Consider the following 16,437-nt stretch of genomic DNA (forward strand, 5'->3'; position numbering starts at 1 on the left):
GGCAAAGTGTCAAACGGAGGATGGGAAACGACCGAAACTCTAGTTAAAAGTTACTAAAGCTATCCAAGGAACGTCCGTAACGGTTTGGTTGGTTTGCTCACTGGAATCGCGTAGACATAGTTTGTAAAGTAGCTACCTTTACCGTATCTGTGCTGAAGACATCGGTTAAACACAACTTTGATCGAGCGGCATTGACCATCGAGCTAACCTACTTAGCGACAGTCGAGCTAACGACAACGACAACGATAGCATGCTAGCAAACATTACCATGTAACTCAACGTAAACCCGGCTATGTTTACCTTACTGGCTTAGCTAGTCATAACTGTCATCTCTCTTCAAGTATTATAACGCGTTATCTAGCTGGATAGCTGGCCGCAGGACTGAAGGAAGGAGGATGTCCCGGAGGCGGTTGGACAGCCGCAGCGGGCTCAGTGCGGGGCTACTCGGGGAAATTCAAACCCCGATCAGCACGGAGCCCATGGAGAGTGTGTATGACATCACCGGCGAGCTGGGCAGGTGAGTCAGCTAACGTTACAGTTTAATCTTCATGCTTGCTAAACATGTTACGGGGGCTACTACCAGGGGATCCCTGGGATTCCCTGCAAACTGTGAGATGTCTGTCTGCAGTGCTGACAAGGTCTTGAGTCATATATTGTCGACACACGAGGCCTGATTTTATGTCTTAAATCCTAATGTTGTGGCGTCATGGTGAGCTATTCTCATAATGGTCTACTGCTGTTTTCGTTCTTTTTCTACTTCAGTGGCAAAATTGGCATTAAAAGTCTTATGAAACTGGATGGTTATTTTGTTCATAGTGTGGATTCACAGTCCCCTCTATTAGATCCCATACAGAATAGGCAGTCGTGTAAATCTGTGAGAAGCACTGTAACAGCCATCACAGATTGCATTTCTAAGGACTAAATCTTATAGGAGCCTGTGCTCCAATGTAGGAAGAAAATTGAAGAACTGTCATACACTCCAGTCTATTCCAGGTAGGTAATGAGTCCTTACCCAAAGTGAAGGAGTTCAAGTATCTTGGGGTTTTGTTCTCAAGTGAGTGACAATTGCATTGCTTTAGCGCACCATTGTGACGAAAAGAACTGAGCCAGAAGGCAAAGCTCTCGATCTACCCGTCAATCTTCGTTCCTACCCTCACCTATGGTCATGAAGGATGGGTCATCATGACCGAAATAACTAGATTGTGGATACATACAAGCGGCTGAAATGGGTTTTCTCAGGACAGGAGGTTGGCTGGCATCTCTCTTAGGGATAAGATGAGAAGCTCAGTCATCCGTGACCGTGAGGGACTCTGAGTAGACCTGCTGCTCGGTTAGGGCTAGGTGGAGAGATTATATCTCCACGCTGGCCTGGGAACGCCTCGGCATCCCCCAGTCAGAGCTGGCTAATGTGGCCAGGGAAAGGGAGGTTTGGGGTCCCCTGCTGGAACTGCTACCTCCATGACCCGACCCCAGATAAACAGTTGAAGATGGATGGATGTAATACACTAACGTTACCAGCTATGAACTTTTAAAGGAGTACTGAATCTGCTTATTGGCAAAGAATAACATTTCTTTCCTTTATCGAACCTGTTACAGTATTAGTAGTAGTAGTAGTAGTAGTGTTATAAATTTGTATATGTGCTCATAGTCTATAACAAAGATAAAGTAAGTAAATGCACTAATGCGAACTACAGTAACTCTGATCTGGATGTAAGCTTTCTTGAAGACGGTGTTGACAAGACCTTAATAATCAAGTGTCACCACGTCCGGGTAGTGTAGCGGTAAAATCCCTGCCTACCAACGCAAGCGGCACAGGTTCACATCCTCGCGTTACCTCTGGCTTGGTCGGGCTCCATACAGGCACAATTGGCTCATGTCTGCGGGAGGGAAGCCGGTTTCCAGGGTATTTGTCCTGGTCGCTGCACTAGCGCCTCCTCTGGTCGGTTGGGGCGCCTGTTCAGAGGGAAGGGAACTGGTTGGAATAGCGTGATCCTCCCACGTGCTACGTCCTACCAGTGAGGCTCTGGCTGTCAGGTGAAAAGAAGCGGCTTGCTACTGCTCATGTCTCCGAGGAAGCATGGTGCTAGTTTCGGCTCTCCCCAGTTTGGCAGAGGGTGGAGCAGCGACCGGGGCAGCAGGGGGAATAATTGGCGAAGCACAATTGGGGAGAAAATGGAATAAAAGAAAAAAGAAAAAAATTATAATAATGAACTGTCACCAACGCATGCTGCTGAACTGATGTTGGAGGATGAACATCATCTTTACTAAACAAACATGTTTGAAGTGTGATTGAAGTAATGTGTGTTTGTGTTTGAGTGTGTTCCATCATCTGTTGTCCTTCTGTACTACACCGTATCAATCTAACCCCCCCCCGCGCACGCGATTCTGCTCTCAAACCTGGAGGAAGGAAACAAGTGCATGTGGAAACCAGACTTGACTTCGGCTTCTGAGAAAGAGGAAATAACAAAACCCCTCGCTCTCTGAGCATCGATCAGCTGTTTGTGTGTGTGAGCTGCCAAAACAGGAAGTTTTGAACTGCAATATTTTTTAAGAATGTGACAAGTGCAGTAAGCAAGACTGTGCCAGAAATTTGTCAGCTCGCATCTGACTTTGCAGTAGTGTACGTTTTAAATAACCTACCCTCAGAGGATCCAAATGGTGCATATCTGTGTGAGTCCTTGACAAGTCATGAAAGGTCTTAAAATAAGTTGTCTAAATATACAACATTTTACAACAAGTTTTAAAATGTCTTAAATCCAGAGGTCTTACTTTTTCACCATGGCTTGTAATGACACTTTTCTTTGCGCTGCATGTCCACTCTTAGGTTAATGCAACAGGGTTTGTTGTACAACATGCTTTGCTAAACACAACTGGGCCTCATGTCCCTTTAAAACTAATTTCTGTTGCCTTTTTTGCTATTCTGCCCATTTACAGTTTCACAGCCTTTATTAACTATCAGAAATAGGCTGATTTACTGTTCAAATTCAATACTTTGTATTGAATTTAGCTTTCTGAAACCTGCAAGTACCTGTGTGTACATAAGAAGCCAATTTATCTGGAGAATGACTTTTAACTGTAACGGGAGGGGGGAAAGCCCCTATTACTATTCTGTTATTACTTTCTCTGACACTTCTTTCTCACCTGACTGTTAGAGTCACAAGGATGTTGTCAGGGCATGACTCTTCCTTACACTTGGTTGCATATAGACATGGTGATTTTGAATTTGAAACCTATTCTACCGTTGCAGTCGTTGCAAGGCACTCTGGGTAAGCAAGCACATCTGATAAATGTCAGCTGAATGCCCAAAGGTTTAGCATTGCCTAGTGAGGGGAATGTAGGTCTGGCTCTCTCACGAGCGTTTGTTTAATGTGTAATGAAGGTTTGTTTGCTTACCTGCCAGCCACGGCACCTTTGTGTTCAGCCGCAGTGGAGGAGATAAGCTTAGCTATTTGTTTTGGAAAGTTACTGAATGTAATGAATAAAAATGTGTCACGAACGCCAAGTAAGGAGTGGATGGTCAAGATACACTGTACAGTCAGCTGGATTGTTGCTCCTCAGGTTCACCAGCCACAAAGAATTAGGAGGCTGAGATCATTGCTAAAGGTTCGGCCTAGCTTGTATCTTTCCAGTCTCTAGTATCCATGTTGAAAAAACAGCGCAGAGAAAAAGTGGGTTTCCAAGGTGGCACCATAGACTGTAAGAAAATATGGACGTAGTGAGTGCTGTGACGTCACCCATTACTTTGTGGACTCCTGTTTAGAAGCCTCACCCTCCAGTTTGGCATTTTGGCCACACGGCCATCTTGGTTCTCGCGCAGCTCATGCAAGACCAGGGGTTTCCCACAGAGCCGCCGCTCCGTGATCTGCGAGCTGCGTGGTCACTGGACAGGCGACCTTGCTGTCAATCAATCTCACCCCAAAACAATATTGCTTATCGGTATTGGCCAACATTTTCTTATTGAGAGGAAACAGTGGGGTAAATCTATTAATATGGGCTTTTCCAAATGTTTTGTAAATAAAGAAAGACATTACTATTTAAAATTCACAGTGTTTACATGTGTTTTTCAGTATGTACAAAATTTTATTATGATAGAAAGAAACTTGTTTTTATACAGATCATATCGATATGTTATCGGCCATAACAGAAATGTTAATATCGTATCGGCCAAAATATTCATATCGGTGGATCCCTAGAATAAATCAATTAAATCTGGAATAGTTTTGCCCAAGGACCCCAAACTAATGGTCTAAGTCTTTATTGTCCAATAAAATTAATGTATCTAGGATGCCGTATATCTGTATCGGCCGATATTGGCCTTGTTGCAATCGACCATTGGCAAAAAAAAGATGCTGTTCACCGATTGCAGTGGCCGATATCGAATGAGTTGGGTCACATCATTTGTTGTTTGTTTGTCTCATAATTACATTGCTGTATGATTTAATTTGTGCTCATTTAAAGATAGTGTGATGAATGGCTCCAAAGACTTTAACACAGGTCCGTTATTTCTTTATAATGAGGATTTCTTTGTTTCAAAAAAGGCATAAAACATATCGGTATTAGGGATGCACGATATATCGGCAATCATATCGGTATCGGCCGATGTTAGTCATTTTTTAACATATCGGTCATATCGGTATCGGTCAGATGTTGCAATGTTAATATCGGTTATCATTATCAGCCAAATTCTTCACATTGATATGAAATAATGCAGTAAATCTATGATTTATGGGCTTTTCCAAAGGCTTTGCAAATAAAGAAGTGCATAACTTTTTCAAATTCAGTGTTAACATGTGTTTTTCAGTATGTACAAAATGTGATGATCATAAAAATGTGGTTTTATACGGATCATATCGACATCGGTAAATATCGGTTATCGGCCATAACAGCAATGTTAATATCGGTTATCGGCATCGGCCAAAATTTTCATATCGGTGCATCCCTAATCGGTATCGGCCAAATTGTTATTTTAAACATTGGTATCAGCCCAGAATTTAGCAATCGGTGCATCCCTAAATGTATCTGATTCCTAATACTTGATTTCAGCCAATACCTCAAGTTCAGTACTTTAAATCGGGATTGAAGCATCCTGAAAATTGTTAGACCTAACTCAAAAACCTCACACTTTGTCTGTTTCCTCCAGGGCACAAGTATAACCATCTCTCTTTCTTTCTCTCTCTTAGGGGAAAGTTTGCTGTGGTGAAGCGCTGTGTAGAAAAAGCCACAGGGAAAGTGTTTGCTGCCAAGTTCCTGCGGAAGAGGCGGCGGGGTCGCGACTGCCGGGCAGAAGTGGTTCATGAGATGGCTGTCCTGGAGATGGCGCGCAACAACACGCGCGTGGTCAACCTGCACGCCGCCTACGAGACGGACCATGACATCGTCCTAATACTGGAATAGTGAGTTCACAACAGAGCCAGTAACATGTTCTCTTGAGTGTCTGCCATGTTCATGAAATATTTTTTTTTTTAGATTGTATCGATCTTTTTAACCGGTCTCCCTCTAGGCCAGTGGTTCTCAACATGGGGTTCGGGGAGATAGATAGATAGATAGATAATCTTCATACAGTTGCACTCATTTACTCTGCAGATCTGCCAGCTATACCTCCAACTTCTTGCAGCTTCACTAGCACTGTAGAAGCTAAGCCAATGCTTTAAGCCACTGAGGTGCTATGCCAGGGCTTCACCTGATTGACGCACACGTTACCTTGTTTGATTGAATCAAAGTCCAGACAACTTCTTGCTTTGATACTCGTTACATTTATTTTCTAGTAATCCTCTTTGTTTCCACAGCATTTCCAGTAGCAAACAAACAACAAATAAACAGGTAATTTAGGTACTGCAGCAACAAGCTGCCTACCGTGGGTGTGTGTGGTCAAAAACTGTATGCTCTTCCGGGCGAAACACCTGATCAGCGCAAAGGGGTTGGTCTTACTTATAGAAGAGCGCTAATTGGCTCCTACACACCGCCCCCTAATTGTTAGTGGCGGCTAGACACAACAATTCAATACAAAACCACAGAGGAGCCAAATATGAAACCCACAAGTACCATAAATGCAGCACCATCACCACATGAAATGCAATGTAATTCGATCTACACCTCTTGTAGTAAACAAAGTTTCGTTATAGGTCTTTTAATAACATTGTTTTTGGTTTGTAGATTGACAGAACGCACCAGGCCCCTTTTGTCAGGGAAAACCTCCAACACTCTGCCAAGAGGCCAGGAACCACGTGGAGCTGAAGGATCCATGATGACGACAACATCTCCAGCAACTAAACTCCTCTTCTTCTGATTCCACTTCTGTCTTTCTTGGAGCAGCGGCAGATATTCCCGGATCCAGCGCTTCCAAAACAAATCAGAGATATACTGAATTTGTCTCCATCGACGTTTCACATACATGTCAGCGGGTTCAAAGAGACCAGGTGGCAGAGCTGGTTTTCCTTTCAGTAGAAGCAGATGATTTGGCGTTAGAGGTTCCAAATCATTCGGATCGTCGGATGACTTGGTTATCGGACGATCGTTAAGAATAGATTCCACTTCACACATAACTGTGTTGAGTCCATCGTCATCCAACATCTGCTGATGCAAGACTGAACTGAGGACGCGCCTTACTGTGCGTATGAGGCGCTCCCAAACCCCGCCATGATGGGATCCTGCGGGGGGATTGAAACTCCATTCCACTCCAGCTGACATAAGAGCTCCTTGAATCTGCTCATGATTTAATGCAGCAAGAGCCTCTCTCAGTTCTCTCTCTGCTCCGACAAAGTTGGTTCCATTGTCTGACTTGATGTGGACCACTTGACCTCTCCTGCTGATGAACCGACGTAAAGCATTTATGCAGGAGTCAGTCTCCAGTGAGTTTGCCACCTCCAAATGAACTGCTCTACTTGCCAAGCAGGTAAATATCACTCCATAACGCTTGCAAGTTGCTCTGCCTCTTCTTATTTCCACAGGTCCAAAATAGTCCATACCAACATTGGTAAATGGAGGTAAATCCGGGATGACTCTCTCCTTCGGAAGATCTGCCATCTTCTGCGCCATAGCTCTTCCATTATAGCGTCTGCAAAAGCTGCATTTAGATATGATCTTCCTGACAGCTGAGTTAGCGTTGGTGATCCAGAACTTCCTCCTCAGTGCAGACAGTGTATGGTTTCGACCACTGTGACCTAAAAGTTGGTGAATATCCTTAAGAATAAGCATGGAAATATGCTGATCTTTTGAGAGAATGAGTGGGTGTTTTACCTCCAAAGGAATTGCTCCCTTGCTCAGTCTTCCTCCAACTCTTAGGAGTCCGTCTTCCCAAATCGGATCCAGCTTATAAATAGAACTTTGTCTGCTTACTGTTCCTGCTTTAGATGACAGGGAGGAAATTTCGTCCTGAAATCTTTGCTGTTGACAATAGCGAACAATAGCCAACTCTGCTTCCAACAGATCTTTTGGTGCCAAGATGTTACTCCTTGGTGTGGCATTTGCTCTTCCCAGTTGACCAGCTTGTGCTTCTCCAGCGGCGTTCAAACGCTTTCTCTGACTGCGCTCCAACAGAATGGTTTTCAGTCTGAGAAACCAGGCTACTGACACTTTGAGCCTTTTCCAGTCTGAGAAATATGTCATGAGATGGTCAGTTGCATTGAGTGGATTGTCAACAATGACAACATTCACAGAGGTATCCCTTTTAACCTCTGGATCATCAGAGTCCACTTTGATGTCCCCACCATACTTTGCTGGCCAATCTTCCTCAGAATTCCAAAGAAACCTGGGACCCTCCAGCCAACTGTGGTTCTTTAAAAAGTCAGGCACCTTCATTCCTCTTGATGCAACGTCGGCGGTGTTTTCTTTGGAGCCAACGTGCCTCCATTGTGAAGGGCTTGAAACTTCTCTTATGGTGGTGATCCTATTCGCCACAAATGTGTGGAATCTCTTGTCCTCGTTATTTATGTACTTCAAAACTGAAGTACTGTCTGTCCAAAACACAGACTTGTCGAGCTGCAGTTGAAGCTCCGACTGCAGCATCACATCGACTCTGGCAGCCAGGACAGCAGCTGTTAGTTCCAGGCGTGGAATAGTTACAGATTTCAGCGGTGTAACTCTGGCCTTTCCCAATAAGAAAGCAACATGCACATTGGCCCTGTGGTTCTTCAGCCTGATGTAACTTACAGTGCCGTAGCCATCTTTGCTAGCGTCGGCAAAGTGATGCAGTTGGCTGTGCATGGGCTGACCAAAGTCCTTTGGCTTTATACATCTGTCCACCTTGAATGATGCCAACAACTTGATGTCTGCCAACCACTGTTGCCATTGATTTGAAATATCTGGTGGCAAGGCATCATCCCAGCCACAGGTTCTCCTGCAAAGCTCTTGTTGCATCATCTTGGCAGACAAAGTGACTGGTGCCAACATGCCCAAAGGATCGTACACTGAGCTGGATGTGGACAACATGCCGCGTCTTGTTAGAGACTGCTGTTTCACTTCCATCTTGAACTTGAAGACGTCTGACTCGACACACCAAAGTAGACCCAAAGCTCTCTCAATGGGAAGCTTATCTCTGTCCAAATTGAGCTCCTTTAGATCCTTAGCCCATCGGTCTTCTGCAATTGTTTGCAACACTGCTCGACTATTGCTGATCCATTTGTCCAGAATGAATCCACCTCTTTTACAGAGAGCATTGAGGTCGTTTATCATTTGCATGGCTTCACTTTCTGAGCCCAAGCTCATCAAACAGTCGTCCACATAAAAATGTCGCTTTACAGCTTGAACAGTCTCCGCAGAAAAATCAGACTTGCTGTCGTCAGCAGTTTTTCTCAGCGCATAACTAGCGCAACTGGGCGATGAAACAGCCCCGAACAAATGCACTGTCATTCTGTACTCCTGGAGCTCTCTGCTGAAGTCTCCCTTTGGCCACCAAAGAAACCGAAGCAGATCTCTGTCCTGCTCCACAACCTTCACCTGATGGAACATAGCCTGCACGTCCCCCATAAACGCAACAGGCTCCTGCCTGAATCGAACAAGAACTCCAAGCAATGAACTGGTGAGGTTGGGACCTTGCAGTAGCTCGCTGTTTAGCGATGTTCCTTTAAACGTGGCCCCACAATCAAACACCACTCGTAACGAACCTTTTCTGGGATGATAGACGCTGTGGTGTGGGATATACCACACCTTCCCATTTTGACCGTGCAACTGCTGCTGAGGTACTTGCTCCGCATAACCTTTATCAATAACTCCGTTGAGATAGCTTGAATAGTCCCTGTGCAACTGCGGGCTCTTCACAAACCTCCTCCTCAATCCAAGTATCCTCTGCTTGGCCACAGCAAAGTTGTTCGGTAGGAGAACTTCAGGTTTCTTAAGCGGCAACTTCAGCCAGTACCTCTGATCCTGTAGTGTTGCTGAGTGTTTCATGATCTCCATGAATCTGCAGTCTTCTCTAGACATCTCCTTGTCGTCTGAGGGCTTTTCATTAAAGTCGTAGCTATACTGATTGTTCAGCATGAGCTCCAAGTTGGATACAGAAATTCTATTCACCACAACAGAAGGAAGCTCAATGTCAAGATTGCTGCCACGCCCATTTCCATTTAAGGGACCATTGATGACCCATCCCAACACTGTTCTTATAGCGTAGGGGCCATCTCCACGACTGTTAACAATTTCCCAAGGTTCCAATAACCTGGGAGCGTTGGTTCCTATCAACATGTCAACATTGGCCTTTATGCTGGGGATACAAATCTTTGACAAATAAGGCCACCTTTTCAAGTCTGCAGCAGTAGCGATGTTATCTGCAGTAACTGGCATCTTCTTCTGTGTGAGAATTTCTGGGAGCGGATAAAAGTTATTTTCCTCAAGACCAGACACCTCCATTCCAGATAAGGAGTATGCTGGAACAACCTTTTCCTGCCCCATAGTTGTCAAAAGGAAATTAGTTCTTTTTCCTGGAATGCTCAACTTCTGCATAAGATCTTCTGAACAGAATGTAGCAGAACTGCCAGGGTCCAAAAATGCATAGGTCTGTATGACCTCATGTCCCTTGGCTGACTTGACCTGCACTGGAACAATAGACAGAATACACCGATCTCTTCCATCCCCTGTACGTCCACATGTCTGAGGGAGAGTTGATTGTTTCACTCCTGGTGCCTCATTTGTTTGTTCTGATTCCATATGCGTCTTCTTAATATGAAGCACAGTAGGATGTTGTTGCTCACAAACTTCGCAGGTCAAGCGCTTGTTACAGTCCCGACTTATGTGGCCAGTACATAAGCATCCAAAACAAATGCCTTTCTCCATTATAAGGCGAATCTTGTCTCTGTGCTTCTTGCCTTTAAATTGTTGACATTTCTCCAAAAGGTGAGCACGTGAACAGCACTGACAATATAAGCTCTCCTGTCTCCTTGAGCCATTTGTTGTAGTTTTATGTTCAGAATCCCTTGATGTTATTGTAGTGGCAAAGCTACTTCCTCTCACTCTGTGGCTTGACTGAAGATGAAACTTGTTGAAAGGCTTTAAACTGGCTGTTGGTGGCGACGTGCCCTCAATGTCACCAAAGATCGGGTCTGAGAGTACGCGCACATGTTTCTCAAGAAAAACAACAATGTCCATGAAATGAGCTCGATCTTTAGAGATTTCCATAATATCATGGGCTTTTGCTCTCCATCGCTCCCTGAGCTTGTATGGCAACTTGGAAATGACCATTCTCATATTAGTTGGCATATCCAATTCCTGCATATAATGGAGTTCTTGCATGACATTAGTACAACCACGCAAAAACAAAGCGTATGGTTGTAGGGCTTTAACATCATCAGATCGTATTGTTGGCCAAGCCAAAGCCTTTTCAATATATGCAGTGGCGATCTTATATTTATTTCCAAAGTGTTCTTGGAGGAGTCCCTTAGCAACAATGTAGCCACGTTCAGGAGCCATATGTTGGCAGCTACGAACCAACTCCTTTGGCTGTCCTTTGGTGAACTGTTCCAAATAATACAAACAGTCAGCTTCGCTGGCCTTGCTTTCCACTCCTTGCTCAAATGATTTCATAAAGGCTTGGTATTGAAACGGATCTCCTTCAAACATAGGAATCTCTCGTGTTGGCAAGGAGAGTAGACGCTGCTGGTGTACAAGTGCAGATGTTAATTCATTTTGTTTGTTCATGATAGTGATGACATCTCCAGATGGAATTTGATCATTTTGTTGTTGTTGATTTACATATTGTTCACTACTTTGATTTGCTCGAGCAATTGTAGCACCACTTTGGAAAACATGTGATGTTTGCTGATGTTGTTGGTCCTGTGCATCCACAACTTGGTTTATTGCACTGAAACATTGCTTTAGTCTAGCATCCATCGCTGGTTGTTTGCTCTGTGGCATTGAGTGGCAATGTGTTGGTTTCCATACTGCAGGCTCATATGGCTGTGCCATAGGGTCAAGTGTGATGCATGGTGCCTCCTTTATCCCTTTTTTATAATAAGAGTCCATGCCATCCGTTGGTGCATGAGAGGAATGCTGTCCATCATAAGCATGCAACACTGACAGCTTAGCAGTAGATGCTGCTAGCTCGGTTTCCAATTCCAGTTGTTGCTTTTTCCTCCTTATTTTTTGTTCCTCTTCCTCCAATGCTTGTAGCTCCTTTAAAGCTGCCATACGAGCAACAATTGCAGCTCTTTCTGCTGCTGCTTTAATTTGTGCTGAAGAAGTGGTAGACCGGATACTGGTGCAACTTTTATTTGAACCTTTTCTGCCCACTCTGGACACACTGTCATCAGGACTTATACCATCACAAATCCCAACATTTTGATTGACAGTGACAACATCATGATTACCAGCATTTTGATTCATATTACCGGCACCTTCATTCATATTACCAGCAGTTTGATTCATATTACCAGCACCTTCATTTTCAGACACATAATTTTCATTGCTTTTCATCCACTCTCGGACAGTGACAACAAATTCATCATTGAACATCATTTTGGCCTTATACCATATTTCATGTCGTTCGTGTTCCTCCTTTGGCAGTAAAGCCATCAAAGCATCATGTATGCACTCAATGTCATCACACAATTTAATGTAACCATCAAAAGCACCCTTTACCTTTGAGATTTCATTATTATCAATTAAACCTTGTATTGCTCTTCTTAAATCGACAGCCTTATTTAGTTTATTTTTTCTACTATTTTGCAATGTGTCCAATCTCTCAGCAAGTGCTTTAACGGAAAGTTTGCTCACTCGTTTTCCCAATACCTCCTCTTTACAGCCAGCCCCACTGTCCGATTTGGCTGCTGTATGCGCGCCCGCACCTGACCGCTTGTCAGACTGCTCCGCGTTACCGTTATTCGACATTGTCCGACAGTCAACAGTTCGCAAAAGATCAACGTTTATTGTTCAAGTTCATCCCCTTCAGCAACCATGGAATTACGCCAGTTAATGTGTGCACACAAACCTAGATGGCCATCTAAATGGTGGTAGCGCTACACATACCTCGATTATCCTGAATGTTGTTCCATGAATCAAAGCGGCCAGAAGCTCCAACAGCGTTGCGTCCTGACAGGCGATCAGCAGATGCAATGCAGCTGGCAACACTCCGCGCTCTCTGCTCCAACCTCCAAACACTGGCTCCCGTCCGGGGCTCTCCCACCGCCGCCGCAGCCTGCACACCTCTCGGTCTCTGCGTCCCGGGCAGCCGTTGATTAGACGAGATGCAGCTGGCGAAGTGCTCCAATCACACAGCAACCAGCCGATCGGAATCCTCCTCGCCGTAACAATCACAACGTGAAGAAACTCCCAACTCTTCTTCAAACTCCAAACTCCACGAAAGCAAAGTTTTTGACTTGATTGTAGAAGCTAAGCCAATGCTTTAAGCCACTGAGGTGCTATGCCAGGGCTTCACCTGATTGACGCACACGTTACCTTGTTTGATTGAATCAAAGTCCAGACAACTTCTTGCTTTGATACTCGTTACATTTATTTTCTAGTAATCCTCTTTGTTTCCACAGCATTTCCAGTAGCAAACAAACAACAAATAAACAGGTAATTTAGGTACTGCAGCAACAAGCTGCCTACCGTGGGTGTGTGTGGTCAAAAACTGTATGCTCTTCCGGGCGAAACACCTGATCAGCGCAAAGGGGTTGGTCTTACTTATAGAAGAGCGCTAATTGGCTCCTACAAGCACTATTTGTTCAAGGGCACCTCTGGTTACAATCGCACATCTCCAGTCTCTACTACACTACCGCCACTCACTCTGACAATGTAACACCAGAGAGGTCATTCTGCACGTCTCCAGTCTCTACTACACTACCGCCACTCACTCTGACAATGGAACGCCAGAGAGGTCATTCTTACTGTTCCATTTATCAGGATTTATTCAAGACTAAAATCATCATGTATACTAAATTACAGTTTAGTCCAATAGAGTTCAGTTGTACATGACTCTATTGAACATTATGGTCCCATATGATGCCTTATAAAAACAGTTATCTCACAATCTAACTGTGTTGAATGCAAGGCAAGGGAAACTTTGTTTATATAGACGGTTTTCACCAGAGCGCAACCCCACAGCACTTCCTTTTTCTCAGCATTCGGCAAACCGCAGAAATATTCACTCGACATCGTTACTTTTGTTTTAGCTGCTCAGCTGTATAGACGGTTTTCACGGAATGGTCAGTCCTGCACTTGAATGTTTTTTTTTCTTTTATGTCCATAGCAAACACTGCAACAGGAAGTGAGCGGGGGTTCAATTTAGAATGTTTTTATTGTCAAGTTAAAACCGTCTATAGCACATTTCATACGCAAAGCAAATTCAATTTGCTTCACATAAAACACTAAAAATACAGTTTGTCAGGCAATATGACTCATCAACTCATAAAATGAAAAAGAAAGAAAGATCAATTAAAAGTATGGATAATAATGAAACCGGGGTTTTCAAAGTTTGAGACTGTGGGCCTCCCCTCCAACAAAACTTGGAAAAAGGCCAAGGGATTACAGAATGGGGATTTCGGTTAAATGCATGAAATAATGTCTGTGGTTAACACAGGCTTATGGGAGTGGAAATTTGTGTCCAGCGGGATAATCTTCACAAATAATTAAGACCACTTTTATGACTTTTGAAGCGTTTTCTGAAAATCGCGTAAAAAAAGCATTTACACTTCAAAAAAGTGGTTCTCGTTTATGAAGATTATCCTGCTGAACACAAATCTCCACTCCCATAAACTTTTGTTAACCACAGACCTTATTTCATGCATATAACTGAAATCCCCATTCTGAAATCGCATAGCCTTTTCCCCTTATACATTTATTATCAGTAGCGTCTTTGCTTTGTATCGTCAAAACAGAGAGTTGATGTGAAACATAGATTGGGAATAAGGAATCCACATGACTGTCTCTGAAGGTGAATTGTTGTGATTTTCCAACCGCACCCTCAGCACTTGCAGGCCGGCTGGCCCTCAGCAGAAAGGTTTCCACCCTCTTTGTCTGCTACATTGAGACTCACAGACGGCTTAGTCCCTCCCTGAGCCTGAGCCTGAGCCTGAGCCTGGCAAACACCAATGCCAGATGAGAAACTTGATAAACCTGACGTGTCATAAAACACTGTAAACAATGTGCAGTTTTACGACAGTGTTAGGGGCAAAGGAACGACATTGTTGCCTTAATCATACAGGATCACCTCCTCTACGAAATGGGTTCCCACGGTCATGAAAAACCTGGAAAATACATGGATTTTCAAAATATAGTTTTCCAGGTCTGGAAAAGTCATGGAAGTACGGTAGTGTAAAATCCTCGAAAGTTTTGGCAAAGTCATGGAGTTTTGTTGTGACATAACAGCAAATAGATTTTCTGTAGCTGTTGAAGTAAATCCAATATAAAGAGTTGTGTCCTATTTGTCCAGTGTAGTAATAATTCCTGGTATTGATTCAGAGTGGGAAATCACAAAAAGTGTGGACCAAAGCAGCTCAAAAGGCAATAGTATACAAGTGAAAAAAGGGGGGAGCTACTATATCGAAGATATATTCTGTTTTGTAACTGCTTGTACACAGATATATTACTTCTTATTAAATATTGCCTTAAAATTCCTAGTAGCTCCCCCCTTTTTTCACATTGATTCAGAGTGACCACCTCACATTACATGGAAATTCTATTATGCCATGGATTCTTGGAAAGTCATGGAAAGGTTTTGAAATGTTGTCCATAAAAATGTGTGGGGACCCTGAATAAAATAGTCTTGTTTCCTTGTTATTGTGAATTGGAAATGATGTGTACAATCTACTAGGCTTTTGATGTACAGTAGGCTCAGTAAAAGCATCTTCACAGTTCAACACAAGGCTGTAGTGTGTATTGGATGTTGCACGACCATTAAAGATACACAGCTGTTAATTTCCCCAGCTGTTTCAGTCGGCTTCTATACTCCAGTGGGGTTTGGGTGTGTTGCGTTGTTCTTGCCGTTAATCATATTGCTTCCCATTTTATTCTCGTCGGCCAAGTCGTCATCTGATACAGTACATCCTCAGTTGGCAAGTAATCTTCCAGGATCTTTATCCATCCTTGTGTTTTTAGAATCGTTTGATATTAGAACTTGTGATATTAAGATATTACGTGAAATGTGTCACGGAGGAGTGAGGACACACATTGAGGAAGCAGACGGGAGGACTCATGGGTATTTGTATGGATTTGTATACTGTAGATTGCCAGGCATCTGTTTTGTTTCTGAATTCATTTGCATTCCTCTCATAATGAGTATCAAGTCCTATAGATAATTTGTTTGCGTAAAATGTGAAGGCTCACATCTTTTTTGGATGGGACGGGAATTGATGGTCACTTTGCCTCATTAAGGATATCTTACCATTTTACAGTGCCACAAAATGTGCCTGGTGTTGTGTATCTCTACCCTTTGACATTTGTATAGATAACTTATAAGCAATATTTGTGTGTGTGTGTGTGTGTGTGTGTGTGTGTGTGTGTGTGTGTGTGTGTTTGTATTTGTATTTCCCCAGTGCGGCGGGTGGAGAGATCTTTGACCACTGCGTGTCAGACGAGCTGCTGCCAGAGGCCCAGATCACCCGTCTGATCAGACAAACCCTGGAGGGAGTCCACTACCTCCACCAGTGCAGCCTGGTGCACCTGGACCTCAAGGTCTAGTCTACACACACACACACACACACACACACACACACACACACACACCTGTACACCCACACACACACATGTCATTTTGACATGTTCACTTTTCTCACCGCCACCACAAACTGCGTGCTCACCTGCATTACCAGGCGCAACTAACAATTATTTTCATTATCAATTATTCTGTCGATTATTTTTCCGACTAATCACTTAGTCATTTGGTCTATGAAATGTCACAAAATGGTGATTTTTTTAAATCACTTTTCCCCCAAAATCTAAGATGATATCCTCAATGTCTTCATTTGTCCTGACCAACAGCCCACAACCCAAAAATAATCAGTTTACTGTCATAGA

At 43.6% G+C, this 16,437-nt stretch overlaps 1 protein-coding gene across 1 annotated transcript in view; it reads left to right on the forward strand.

The window, feature by feature from the left end:
* stk17b (serine/threonine kinase 17b (apoptosis-inducing)) overlaps positions 1-16,437 on the forward strand; it is a 25,522-nt gene continuing 9,085 nt past the window's right edge. The window contains exons 1-3 of the mRNA XM_083639432.1: positions 1-517; positions 5,181-5,393; positions 15,957-16,095. Coding sequence (XP_083495558.1) covers positions 396-517; positions 5,181-5,393; positions 15,957-16,095 — 474 coding nt within the window. The 5' untranslated portion in view covers positions 1-395. The remainder of the gene's footprint in view (positions 518-5,180; positions 5,394-15,956; positions 16,096-16,437) is intronic.

Source organism: Poromitra crassiceps (assembly GCF_964638095.1).
Source record: "Poromitra crassiceps genome assembly, chromosome: 6".
Lineage (NCBI taxonomy): Eukaryota > Metazoa > Chordata > Actinopteri > Beryciformes > Melamphaidae > Poromitra > Poromitra crassiceps.